Source organism: Strix uralensis, chromosome 1 (genome assembly GCF_047716275.1).
Source record: "Strix uralensis isolate ZFMK-TIS-50842 chromosome 1, bStrUra1, whole genome shotgun sequence".
In the NCBI taxonomy this organism is placed as follows: domain Eukaryota; kingdom Metazoa; phylum Chordata; class Aves; order Strigiformes; family Strigidae; genus Strix; species Strix uralensis.
In genome coordinates this window covers 56434332-56447237 of record NC_133972.1, presented here as the reverse complement: position 1 = coordinate 56447237, position 12906 = coordinate 56434332, and the positions used below count along the sequence as shown (strand labels likewise).

The following is a 12906-nucleotide window of genomic DNA, read 5'->3' as shown; positions in this document are numbered from 1 at the left end:
GAACACAGATTTAGTAAATCTCTATTAAATTAGTGACATGGATAAATTTCAAATTGGGATTGAGTTCTTAGGCTTGTCTTGGAGAAGCTGATTGCAAACAAATACGGAAGTATCTCCATAAATTTGATGAAATAAATTTTGAAAGAGAGGGCCACAACTTAAATCATATTAACAGATAATAGATTAATAGGTGACAGATTAATAGATGATAACTTGTAGTGATTATAGCACTTTCGGGTGGCTTTGTATTTTGTCTGTAGCTTTCAGTGTGTATTAACATAATTTCTTATTGTGTGTTTTTATTCTATAAAAATGTGGTTTTGCTTGTGATTTGACTTTGTAATAATGTTGTATATAGAGGTATCAAAACACAGGTGATAAATTTCAGTGCATAGGCATTGATCAGCACTCAGATAGTTTTCCACATTTCTGCGTAAGATGAAGTGGTTTGCTGGGCAAGGTGTGGCCCTTCGTTTCCTGACTTGGTGCTGTTTGTTCTGCAACTAGCAGTGATGGGTTTCATGTCCCATCAGAGCTGTTGACCCTTTGTACTATCCAACTAATGGCTGCCTTTCCTTGGGCTGATGATGTTGTGATCTAGGTAGTGATCTGAGTCTCTGCTGATAGACATTTCTTGCTCTTTGGTGGGAAGAAATGATGAAATGCTGATCTACAATGGCACTGCAATGTTGCTGAAAGTTTTTTTTTAACAGATTCAATTTTCATTTGCAGCTTGTAGCTGTGTTTGATGAGCAAGATCCACACCATGGAGGTGATGGCACCAGTGCCAGCTCGACAGGCACACAAAGCCCGGAGATTTTTGGCAGTGAGCTTGGTTCCAACGCGGCATCGGCCTTTCAGCCTTACCAAGCAACAAGTGAAATTGAGGTCACCCCTTCAGTCCTTCGTGCAAGTAAGTAAATGTTCTCAGTATCTCGACTTGTTTCATCTTAATTTACAAGCGTGCCTAGTGCTGTTACCCATTCGTGCTGCTGGGCAAATGATTCATTATCTGTCCTTATCGAAAGCTGATCAGAATTGAGAAACTGCATAAATGCTTGTTGCATGCAACTAAACAAACCTTTCTGTTTTAATAAATTATTTATAAACTCCTCTTAGGAGCAATAAGCTCCTTCTGTGCAGCCAGTTTAAAATTGTCCTCACACTGAAAATCACAGCAAAATTTCCAAATGCAGTTGCTGCATGATGTAATTTTCAGTTTGCCAGTTTTAGTCTATTTAATGAAGAAAATGATAAAAACAAGCTAACGATGGGAGCACTTTCTACTGAACCTGTCAGTGTTGCTAGGTTATGGTTGTCACCTTTCCATAAAAACACCTGCTGATACGTGCATTTACTGTGTTGCAAAAATACACTTCTTCAAAAAACAGAAACCATAGACAGGAACTTCCCTTTATTTTCTTTATTTCAATATAGGGAACATTCATTGCAAAACCATGAAACAGGAATTATATATCACATTTCTTGCTCAGGCAGGATCTTATATTTCAGCTTACTAAGAAGAAAAATCACGCAACAAAAGTTTCAGTGTAGTTTTCATTGTTAAAAGTACCATGCAAGCAATACAATGTTCGATAAAGCATTGTGCCCTCTTACATGTAGTGTCTATCATTTTGCTCACTGAACTTTTGAAGTAGTGACTCTGCGCCAGAAAATTCTTAGCAGAAGTTAGTATCAGTCAGTCCTTTAATATTCTACAGATACAGTGTTTTAAAGAGCTATTCATAATTCCCAAGAGATTAGTTTTCTGGAGGTGTTCTTTTAATAGATAAAATCTATGTTTAAGTAATCGGCTAGAAGGCAAATGGAAAAGTTACCACTCTGTGAAGTTTGAGGGGTTTTGTACCAGAATGCTTTCTGTAAAATTAAGAGAACAACATGTAACAATTAGCTTACATAGTCTTGGACGTGATCTTTTCAAGCTATAACTATGCTTCATTACAACACAGAATTAAATTAGGGAAAGGACTTATGGCAGAATAAAGAAGTATTCTGGAATTTGAGGACCCTTTCATTTTGCTGTCACTAGGGTATGCCACTGCTAAATGCATATCTCGTTTCCATGCATAAGCCAAAAAGCTGTCCTCCTGGGTTATCAACTTAGGGGGGGTTAGGGCAGGCAAATATGTACACGTTTTCTCCTTGGGGTGATTATCTGGTGTATTATACAGTACATTGATGTTACTGCATCAAAATCATATAGCACAGATAAAATTCAGTGATATATTGGACAGCTCACTTATCTTTGGAAAATACATGGAATATTTAGCTAGTTCACTGGTTCCTAAAATGACCAAAAAGTGCTTTGAGACCTTCCAATACAAAGGTCTATAGGAAACTTTTAAAAGTGTTGGAAAGAATTGTAGCTCTTTTGATACTTTTTATAAAAGCATGCACACATAAAATGGGTGAAAGAATTTGTCATAAGTATGTTATCACAAATCAGAGATGTTCTCTTATCTAATTTTTTTTTTATGTTGGCAATTAGATATATTTTGTTTTTAAATGTTCCAAACCACGGGTTTAGAATCCCAGTTCAGTAATATTATCCCATATTAAACATACCTATTTCAAGAATTTCATTTAAATATACATTGAAAATGGAAATAATATCCCTATTGTGTTTCCTTTATAACTTGTGAAGTGAAGCATAGCATACAAATGGTATTCTCAGTATTTCAAATAATTATCTTCTTACTGTGTATGTTCTATTCAGCAAATAAAACCCATCCAGTTTTGTGGTAGATGCAGATCCTGATTATTACATGTTGACAAGGTCATATATCTATTAATTGGATTGGAGATGGGATACAAAATTGCTGTAATTATTGTAATTTTCTAGCTAATTGCAGGGTTGGCGGTGAATATTTTACTTCTAACAAATGAAAAACAGTATTCCGTCTGAAATTGGTTTATAGCATTTTAGACATTTTGTTTTACATCTCTGGTGCTTTTTGCTCGCAAGCTGGGCTCTGTTTCTCAGCAGTTCGCTTGCAGAAGCGTAGCTTTATGCCATTCTGCTACTGCTCACCTGCACCCGAGGGGTACGGAGCAGTCTCTGTTCAGAGGCACCATCTCAGCGCATTAGGCTGGGGCTTAAGGGCCTGCTGAGATTTTCGTCTCTTTGTTCTGGTTGCCATGCTACCCCTTTTGTTTGTTTATAGATCGCGCCATCGCTCCTCTCCCAGCAAGGGAAAGGTTAGCTAGATCAGGTCCAGCTGGAAAAGTAATATTCATCTGGAGTCCCTCTTTTCCCATGCACAAACACAGCCTGTACTTTGCACGTGGGGGGGTTGTGTCAAATTGAATCTTCCCATCTAAACGTGGAAACAAAAATGAGGCTGGCCCATACCCCCTATGTTGTTTTGCAGTGTGAAAACCCAATTCATCAATACAAGCAGTTGATTTATTTGTTTCTTATCTAGCTCTTTCTCTTTTACTGCTTTTCTGTTACCCAAGTTAAACTTCCTCTTGTTGTATTTAATCAGTTGAGCTGCATTTTTTTCTAAGCGTACAGTACACAAGGCGTTTTTTGTGTGTGCCTGCATGCTTTCTGAGAAGAGGTTGGAAGCTCACTGCAGAAGATTGTTAAAGCAGACTGATGTTTATTCCCTGCTGAAATATAAACTGGAGGCGCAGGTGAAAATTGCCAAACCTAATGAGCAATTTGGCAGATAAGACAGGATGTCAGGCAGTGACAGTTCAGCAGCGGGTGCACTGCCTGTGAACCAAGTTGTTTGTTTCACAGTACTGCATTTAAATATTGTAAATAAAATCCCTTTCCAGCTCCATGAGATACTGTAAAAAGGGTCATCTCTTTGTCTATTTTTCCTTTTAAGTTATTTAGCTCTGTTGAATAACCAAGGGTGTTCTTGTTCTTCGTGTGATTATATGTTACAAGTCTTTCTGAATGTTTCAGCAGTTACAGTTAAAAAGCATTTTTAATATATGACATTATTTGGAAAATATATTAAGAGAGGTCTAGAGGACTGATTTTTCTTTTTTTTCTGGCCTAAAGTAGAGTAAGGGGGCTGGGAGATCTTTCTCTTTCTTCCTTTCTTTTGTCCTTCCTTCCTTTCGCTGTTTAATGGGAAGGTATTTAGAAGATGAACCGTGGCATCTTCTCACATGGGCACGTTATTGCTGGAGGCAACAAACACAAGTTACAACAACGAAAATGCCAGTTAGATATTAGGAAAACAGTTTTCACCTTGAGAGTGAAACAAACTACTTAGAGAAGTTGTGGCATCTCCATCCTTGGAGATGGACAGAACTTGACTGAACATGGCCCTGGGCAACCTGGTCCTGTTTTGTGTGGAGGGGTTGGACGAAATGACCTCCAGAGATCTTGTCCAGCCTCTGAAGTTACCATATAATTCTGTGACTTCAAATATAATTCATAAAATTAAAGTGTTTGCTCCTTGAAGCTATTATCTGTAAAGGCAAGTGATGTACATAGTGAAATATTTAGCAGATAGTCGTGCAAGCATATTGTGCAGGTGCAGCTTCCCAGCATGGATAGTGACTGTGCCTTTTTACAAGACTGCTGCTTTTGTTTTCAGGATGTCTTTGGTAGGTGCATCAGTTCCTTAAAAATGATATGGGGGTAATGGTAGGGTTCTCCTAACGGCCGGGGGGTGAGCATCTCCCCAAAACACTGGCCAGAGGAATCTAAGAAATTACTAAGCTAGCAGGAAATGGTGTGCTCCAGTGATGTATTTGCTCAAGTGATTTGTATTGTATCTTTTAGTAGGACTCTTGGCATCAGTTTCATATTCTGGTCACAGAAGCAGACTATGTCAAAAAAAAAAAAGGTCTAGGTGAGAATATTAGGAAGCAAGTGCATAGTTGGCTGTGAAGATGTACTAGAAGTGCAGAGGAGCACTTGCTGAAGCTTCACATTGTTGTTTACCCAACAGCATGGCTGTTGTTCTGAGGTTCCCAGCATGCATGTGTATTCTTACCCTGCAGTAAGCACAAGTTCATTCCTCACAGGTAAGAGACTCACATGCAGACTCCTCACTGGGAATTCATTGATATATTAAAGTTCATGACCTTGCTTGCCTTTGAATTTGTGGATCTCTCTGTGCTTTCTGAGTAGTTGTTAGTAGTTCACTGACAAATTAGTAGGACATATCAAGTATAATCCCTGAGGGCTCTCTTAGGTTAAGGACTGTTCAGTATTTTAATGAATCTGAACTGGAATATAGAGTATTGCATAAAAAACTAAGATGGAATTTCAAGCACTTTGGATGTCAGGGTTTCAGTTCAGCATTCACTTTGTACATTTATAAACTGTTTTGAAATCAGTGAGATGTGCAGTCACTGCATCAGGAAAGAAGAAGGTAATTTGCAAGGCAATACTAGTGAACGCAGTACAGCGAGAACGATCTGGGCATTAATGCATTATTATAGTTCATTAGGACATTATGCTCTTCCATCAAAGGATCAAAGGCAAATACTGTTGTGGGCTCACTGAAGGAGTTCTGAGCAGGAAGACTTAAGCTGGAGTGACCAGTTGTGGTGCCAGACTTGGAGAAATTCTAAACAAGTTGGAAGAGCTGAAAGAGAGCAACAGGAGTTGCTTTGGAGACTATGACAAAGCTTTGGAAGGACTGGTTTATTTCATTAACAAAAGATAAAAACTGATAGCATCCGAGTCTTCAAATGTGTTATGTTTTTCTAATTCTCCATGTCTGCTAAGAGAATGGCAGTTGGCATTTCCTGGGAAAAAGCCTGTAAGCCTAAAAAAAATTTTTACACCTCATGCAACAAGCAAATCTTTGTGGAAATTGTTCAGAGGTGTGTTCTGTGTGCTGCTGAGTGCTGTCCTGTGCTGTGCTGGAAGGCAGGAAGGCAACCGCCTGGTGGTGGCAGGTCTGTCCTGTTCGTGGCCAAGCCATTGGGTTGTTTGGTAGCCACGTGTGAGCCACTTCTTGCATCCATTGTAAATATGTGTGTGTCTTTTCTTAGCATCTCACAATTTGAGTGTTCAAAAAATCCAGTACTAAGCAAACCAGTTAAGGGCGTGAGTGCATAAATAAGTGTGTGAATTTCAAGTACTTTAAAATTGCTCTTTTAAATATGGCACTTCACTGATTTGATACAAGTATTTATCTAGAGTCCCAAATGCATATTCTGAAAATTAATTTGTTAATATTTCTAAGTGCCTTTGTTTAAAGGCTTGGAGCACTGCATATTAGTATGTTGGCAAAGAACTGCAGAGGTGAGTTCATATTTGTTCTGGTTTCAAAAATGATGATGATTTCAGCACTCTTTCCCACACATGGCCTTTAGAAACTCATTCTTGTTTGTATCACTTTGACTCCTTATTCAGCTGTGAATCAGCTTTATCTATGGAAATTATGTCATCTTCAAATGTCAAAGAACTAAGGAAGCAAGAGATTAGAAGAGGGAGGAAGAGAAAGATGAGCTCATAAAAAACCAGATGTTTGAATCTTTATCAGATGGAGTTACCTCTAGGGTTAAATAGCTGCTTACAAAATGTAGAGAAAGTCATCCATATTTATAATGAAAGATTATGGCTTTACAAGCAGTGCTTGCTAAAGTCAATGGGAGGTTTTCCACTAGCTCCACTGAGCTTTGGGTCAGGTCAGCTTTCCATGGTGAGTCTCCTCAGTCAGGAACCTTCATCAGTGACCAGCTGGTGTTCAAGTGCCCATTCTTCCAGAGCAGTTCCAGGAATGAATTCCAAAAGACTTCCTAACCATCATTCCCATTTTTACTTCCTTGCCAGGTTCTCAGATGTTTCCTTTACTATGTCGGGTAATATGAAAAGAACCTCAAACTGAGGCTTGCATGGAGCTGTTGGCAGCTGAATAAGGAAGGTTTCTCATGCATCGGAGTTTGAGGAGAAGATTTAGCAAAGTCTGTTTCCTCACCTTCTGGTGCTCTTGCCGTTCAGGAATTCTTATCGCATTTATCCCTGTAGCTTTATCAAGGATGTGATTGTTTTAAAGCCAGAGTTATTGAATCAAAAAATCAGTACCAGGTGCTGCTTTCTTCCATGAGGCTAAATTTGTTCTTTCTACAGCACAGTTCTGACTTGAGCGATCTCCAGTTGGTGTTTTCTCCAAGCGTAGTGCTCTGCTGTTAATTTGGGATTGTTGAGCAGTTAAAAAACCATGTGTTTTTGATGAGGCCGTGACACGTTTGTAAAAACAAATGGATTTTAAACTGCTTAAGTTTCTAAATTAACCTTTAATATCTTCAATCTTCTCAGTATACCATCAAGCAAAATACTATATGTAGCTTCTAGTAGGATTAAAAAATCCCTGAAACCAATAAAGAAAAGAATTTTATAACTTAGCGGATTCTCTAGAGGAAACCTAAGTAATCGTGGGGCACTTCAAGATGTCATTCCATATGATGAAGGCTTCTATCTTTGAGTACTGATAATGGGGAGTAATAAAAATACAGTATTGTATCTGATACCTAGGGGTATTTTGTACCATAGCTACAGAATGTAGTACAGGAGAGATAATAAGGAAGGGTTATAAAGATGCGAAGTATTGAATTTGAATAGTTTAAGGAGTCAGGTTTGGATATTAGTCTAAATTTGACATCTTAAATAGATTTAATGATCACTTGAACAAGAAGCTATTATGGAAATCACAGCTGTATTCTGAAAATGTTTCGATATGCATGTGTGGTGGTGTTGTTGCTGGGTTTTATTTTTCCCTTCATTAAATGAGAGGTAACTTTTTTCTTAAGGGAACTATGGTGTTATGTATACAAAAATGTTATGCCATTTTATCAAATCAAACATTACAGAATAGTCTATTGTGGTATCATGGGTTTAATACCATTGTGATAGAGCTGTTTGTTTATTGAAAGAGTTTGTTATCACACATGTATCAATAAGTGTAATAACTCTTCCTATAGATAATATCTTGATTACTCCTCTATTTCTTGTTATTTCATTGTAAGCAAACAAGAAGGAGCACAGTGAAGGCAAAGGAACAGGAATCTGAAATGAGTAAGGAATGCTTTTGCGTGGTATGGACAACCACCCTGTGGAAGTTTTTACTTTATGGAGGCATGTGTACACATTACACTTATTTTTATCCAACTTTCTAAAAGTTTCTAAAACTTTTCTAAAAAAATATCCAGTTTCTAAAAACCGCATGCAGGTCCTTATTCTGAAATGTGATAAAACAGTATACTTCAAGGCATCCTTAATATCCAGAACCACCAGTCTGTGAGAGTAACTGGTATCCCAGTCGTGTTTTGCTTTGCTTTGAGGCACCAGCAGTGGTCTCAGAGGGGTGGACTACTGACATAAATCACTTGCAGACAATTTGCCAACAGGAGAGGATGCAGAGTTTGTCAAATGTACTTAATTGTTCACTTGGTCCTAAGCGGGATGATCTTATGGGAAGGGTGTTGTAGGGCTAGTGAAGAGCGTTGTGATGCTGTGGGCTCTGTGCCATGATGTCTGCAGGGTTACCCTGTGTTCAATCCAGCCCCCCGGCCCCAAACAAGCATGTGGTTATGTTTGAGCATAAGCCCAAGAATGTAAGATATTATACTTAAAGTATATACTTAATTAGGCTAAACTTGTATTTCAGTGAGAGCATTGTGGCTTGCTTTTGTTCTTAATTCACATGGGGTCTTCTTGCTCCCTTCTTTATTTTATTTGCAATATGTGAACTCACATACTCTTTTTTCATGTGGGGATGTGTTTTGGAGATAGACCATCTCTTTTGGTGATCACTGGGAGAAAGTTGCTTTAAATTCTGTGTCTTTTGACATGCTATTTTGAGGGGGATGAAACAGGGACAGATGGCTGCTAGTTGAATAGTCTTGCTTTTTAGTTTATTTTTTATTTACTCCCTCATGCACTGAAAAGGACTGCAAGATGATACAGAAACAAAGGAGTGGATGGGAAATAACTTACCATTAATTTATTGCCTTATTTCATACTTCTAAAAAGATAAAATTTGTTCTTTCTCCCACCCGTCTCTTGTTGTAAATCTTAAATGAATTGTGTAGGTGAGATGAGCTCCAGCTTCAGAAACGCTGTGGGTTCGTGTTAGGGGCAGATTAAGCATTTAGGGTGAGAATCAAGCGTATGTATTTAGAAGAACTTATCTCCAGAGATTTTGGCCCTCAGTAACACTGGATGCCATGGAGGTGACAAGCCTGGCTTGAGCCCATGAACCCTGTCTGAGTTGAGACGAGGCATGAGCCCACCACCTCCTCTCCTGCAGCACGGCTCCGCTCAGCTTAGTGTAGCTCAGTGTCCTCGAGCCATCCACAGGTAGGGTCCCCTTGTCTCCCTCTCTGTGGCACTGCTGTGGCGGATGGGGTTCCCCTTTGTGACACAGCAGCCTCCTTGCTGTGGGGGGCTTTCACCACCCGGGCTGATGCCAGAGCTTGGCTGTTTGGGATTGGAGGTGGGTGGGGACTCGGGCTGTGTTCCAGGTCTGTGATTCTTGCCTCCGTTATGGATTTAGGTAATTAATTCTGTCAACATTTTTGGATTTACAGAAACTGGAAGTGATTGTATATGTGGGAAGGGAGTTGGGGACTGTGTGGGTTTACAAACAAAAGCAAAAAGTGGTGCTTAGGTTAAGAGAAAATATTTGTATTACTACTTGCATGCATACAGTAAAGGGCTGTACAAAGACAGCAATACCAAGCTGTTGTGTTAGCTTCTGGAAATTGTGCGTACGAGTCGGGGACTAGTCTTCTCAAAGCAAACTTTGATCAACGTTTCAAACATTATCCCAAGGGGTTTAATTTGATTCTGCTCTCTGTACAGCACTGTTCACAACTGGAAGTGAAATTGGGACTCTCTTGGCAATTGCTGGGCAACAGCTGATTCAAAGCAGACACAACAGATGAGGTTAAATACCATCAGACTTCAGGTTCTGAATCTGAGCTAAATACTCAAGGCAGCCCAATTTCTCATTCCTGGAGAGGAATGGACACCTTTAGGGTCAGTTCATGAGATGGGTTTTACAGTTTATTTCAGGGTGAGATGGAGTATGGCCTAGACTAGCTGCACTGTCTAGTCTCCATTGATGGGAGAGAAACAACGTTGGCCAGTTCTGAAACACATGTTTGTGGATCCCATTCTGCATGTGATTTGCCTCACACTGTAGAAGTAAATTTTTCTATGAAAGATTTTTTTTTTCCTTATAAAGTAGGATGTTGCTTTTGTTGCCTTAAAAGTAGTCATTTGTATATTTGGAAGAGAAAGGCTAAGTGGCATTTTACAAAGCCAGTGGCTTCTCAGTTTGACCCAAGGGGGCAATTTTACATGGCCCCAGGAAGGTCCTACACAGCCATAATTATGCTTGGGAAGTATATTTGGGTGGTGGACAGTATGTCATGAGTGCATATAGTCCCATGTTAGCTTTTTTCAGAGTAATATTGGGTTTGAGAAACTTCCGTGGAATTCTGTGGTTAAACTGATGTGTCACTTGCCTTGGGTCTGACACTGACCACTTTATGTGGTACTGCTCCCAAACTGGTAAACCTCTGCAAAGAGGCAGCTGTACCTTTTCTTGCCACGCGTTCTCAGACCTCAGAGAATAACAGGTCATGCCATGTGGTATGGAAAAGCCAGCCTAAATCTGGGGGAACAAGTGTGATGTGGAGGTAATGAGCACTGAAAGACTTGAGCTGTCTTTACTGCTGTATGTAGTTGAGTGCCTCTGTACCCCATTCCCTCACGCACCGTGCAGCGTCTGGGTGTTGTGGCCATCCTGCCCTTGCTGCTGTGCAGGGTATCCCGCTCCCCAGGGGCGTGGGAGAGGAAAGCTCTCTGTATGCATGCTCAGCCTCTGAATGGGTGGCTGGGAAAAGGAGCCATCCCTCGAACGTAGGCTATGAAAGGAAATGCCTTTGCAGGTTTGTGGATAGAATAGCAGTGAACAAGTGTGGAGACTGTTTCAAATGGAATAACATTTGAAGCAATGCTAGGAGTTCATTTTTAGGAGATTATAAAAGAATAAAATTATGTTTATCAGTTTCTGACAAGTTAGAGAATGGACACATGTGCCTTGTTAACCAGCCCTATACAATATACAAGATAATCTTTCAATGCTTTTTGGTAAGTCCTCTCTTGATCTCTCTGCTTTTGGCCTTTTTGGAACCAAAACCTCAGAAATGTTTCCTGCGTATGAAAGCTTTCTCCACCAAATATAAAAATGACGCTAGTTTCTTCTGTTCCAACCCATTTTAAGCTCTGATGTTGAAGACCTTCATTAGATGACAGAGGGATTTTAGGTCAAGCACTGCCTGACTTTCACGATGATTTCCATCTGAAGGGTCTTGCACAGTGAAGACTCTTCATGTTTTATTTAAAATTTTAGTTGGGCTCTTGACTTATGGAAAAATAAATAAAAATGAAGGGCTTACTAGGAGTGCTACAGTGAAAAAATTATGGAACTGCTTTTTCAAATGAATTGCATGACATTTATCCATGAGAAATATCCATTAAATGAGTGAATAAAGTTACTGCTCTAGTTTGACATAGTAGGCAATATTTCCGTGAGTATTGTACATGTAGATGATTTACCTCTACCTCTGTTTTAAGTTCACCTTTAAAGTAATAAAACATAAGTGGGCAAAGACTTCCCGTAATCCTGCTTTCCCATAGCTCTTTGCTATGTCACATTACAGTGAAGTAAGTATTTCTACTCTGTCCACCCATAAGAGTAGGGGGAAATCTGTTTGCAGTTATTGCTGGTACTGAGATAGTAGTTCTAGTTTGCACTTTGGCAGTGACCAGGGGTGCAGGATGTGCAGCTGAAGGCTTGGGGAGAGGGTTTTTGCCAGAGTGCTGGCTCCATGGTGAGCAGGTTGTCTCCAGGAGCTGGAGGAGGAGAAGCTGTGCATAAGCAGTAATGGAGGGAAGGAAGAGAAAACTGAACTGTTTAAAAACCTAACCCCACAAAGGTGAAGGATGAGGAAGCTTCAGTGAAACTGCAGCTGCGAGTACGCATAGATGCTTATTTATTACAGCTTGGTCTGTGTATTTCTTGTGTTAGCTGAAGAGTTTATCCTAAATTGTGTGTGTCTGTTGGCAGTTCTTCTATGCAGTAGTGCATTGTGGTGGCAGCAAATCCAGAAAGCTTATGGAAGATGAGAGTACCAAAAAGGTGCACACTTGAGCCGTGTTCTCGGTGGCGCTGGGAGGGAGCCATTGCTCTCTCAGGGGTGCAGGCAGCAGGTTTGCTGCGTGGCAGTGGGGTGGCCATGCCTGGGAGCGTGCCCTGGGCTGCAGGCAGGGGAGCACCGCTCAGGGCAGTGGGTGCTTTGCCCGGGCCAGACCCCGCAGTCTTCTTGTTGCAGCACCCTGCTGCCCGGGTACGCGCCCAGTGGGATGAGCTCATGGAGGAGTGCAGTGTGTGCACGTGAGAACTCATTTGTGCTTTTATATTAGAATTTCGTAAAGTTCTCAATGGCTGTGACTTCCGGGTGCTATTGTAATACTGATATTTATGCACTGTTTACCTGGTGTGACTGCTGGTGTACAAGCAAGCTTGTAGGAGTCTTACTTCATTCTGCATTTTACCAGAATGTTTTTGTGGATGTGAATTCTTTGCATGGCATTCCTATTGCAGGCTGAATTGAATATTAAACTACTCATCAAACCCTCAAGGCAGTACATCAGGTTCACTCGAACTGAGCAATTTGTGCTGTGCTGTATGTGCCATGTACCAGCTTCAGGTTCTGAATTCTCCCAGGGCTAGGATTTTGCTTCGTTCTTTTCCATTTTTCATTTTCAAAGTTGGAATGTTTTACTAAGGGTGAAAAATATTTTTAATGAAGTATTTTAATTTGTCCTCATGTTATGGGCTCCCCTCATCCAGATTTCACCCTCTGAGTACATGTGCTTTCAAGGTTTTT

At 40.2% G+C, this 12906-nt stretch overlaps 1 protein-coding gene across 14 annotated transcripts in view; it reads left to right on the top strand.

Moving 5' to 3' along the window:
* PARD3 (par-3 family cell polarity regulator) overlaps positions 1-12906 on the top strand; it is a 457578-nt gene that overhangs the window by 153353 nt on the left and 291319 nt on the right. For all 14 annotated transcript variants that reach the window (XR_012628846.1, XM_074867651.1, XM_074867643.1 and 11 more), the window contains exon 3: positions 733-913. Coding sequence is in view for 13 of the 14 variants with exons in the window: in XM_074867651.1 (XP_074723752.1) it covers positions 733-913 (181 nt within the window). In the remaining variant the exon portion in view is untranslated. The remainder of the gene's footprint in view (positions 1-732; positions 914-12906) is intronic.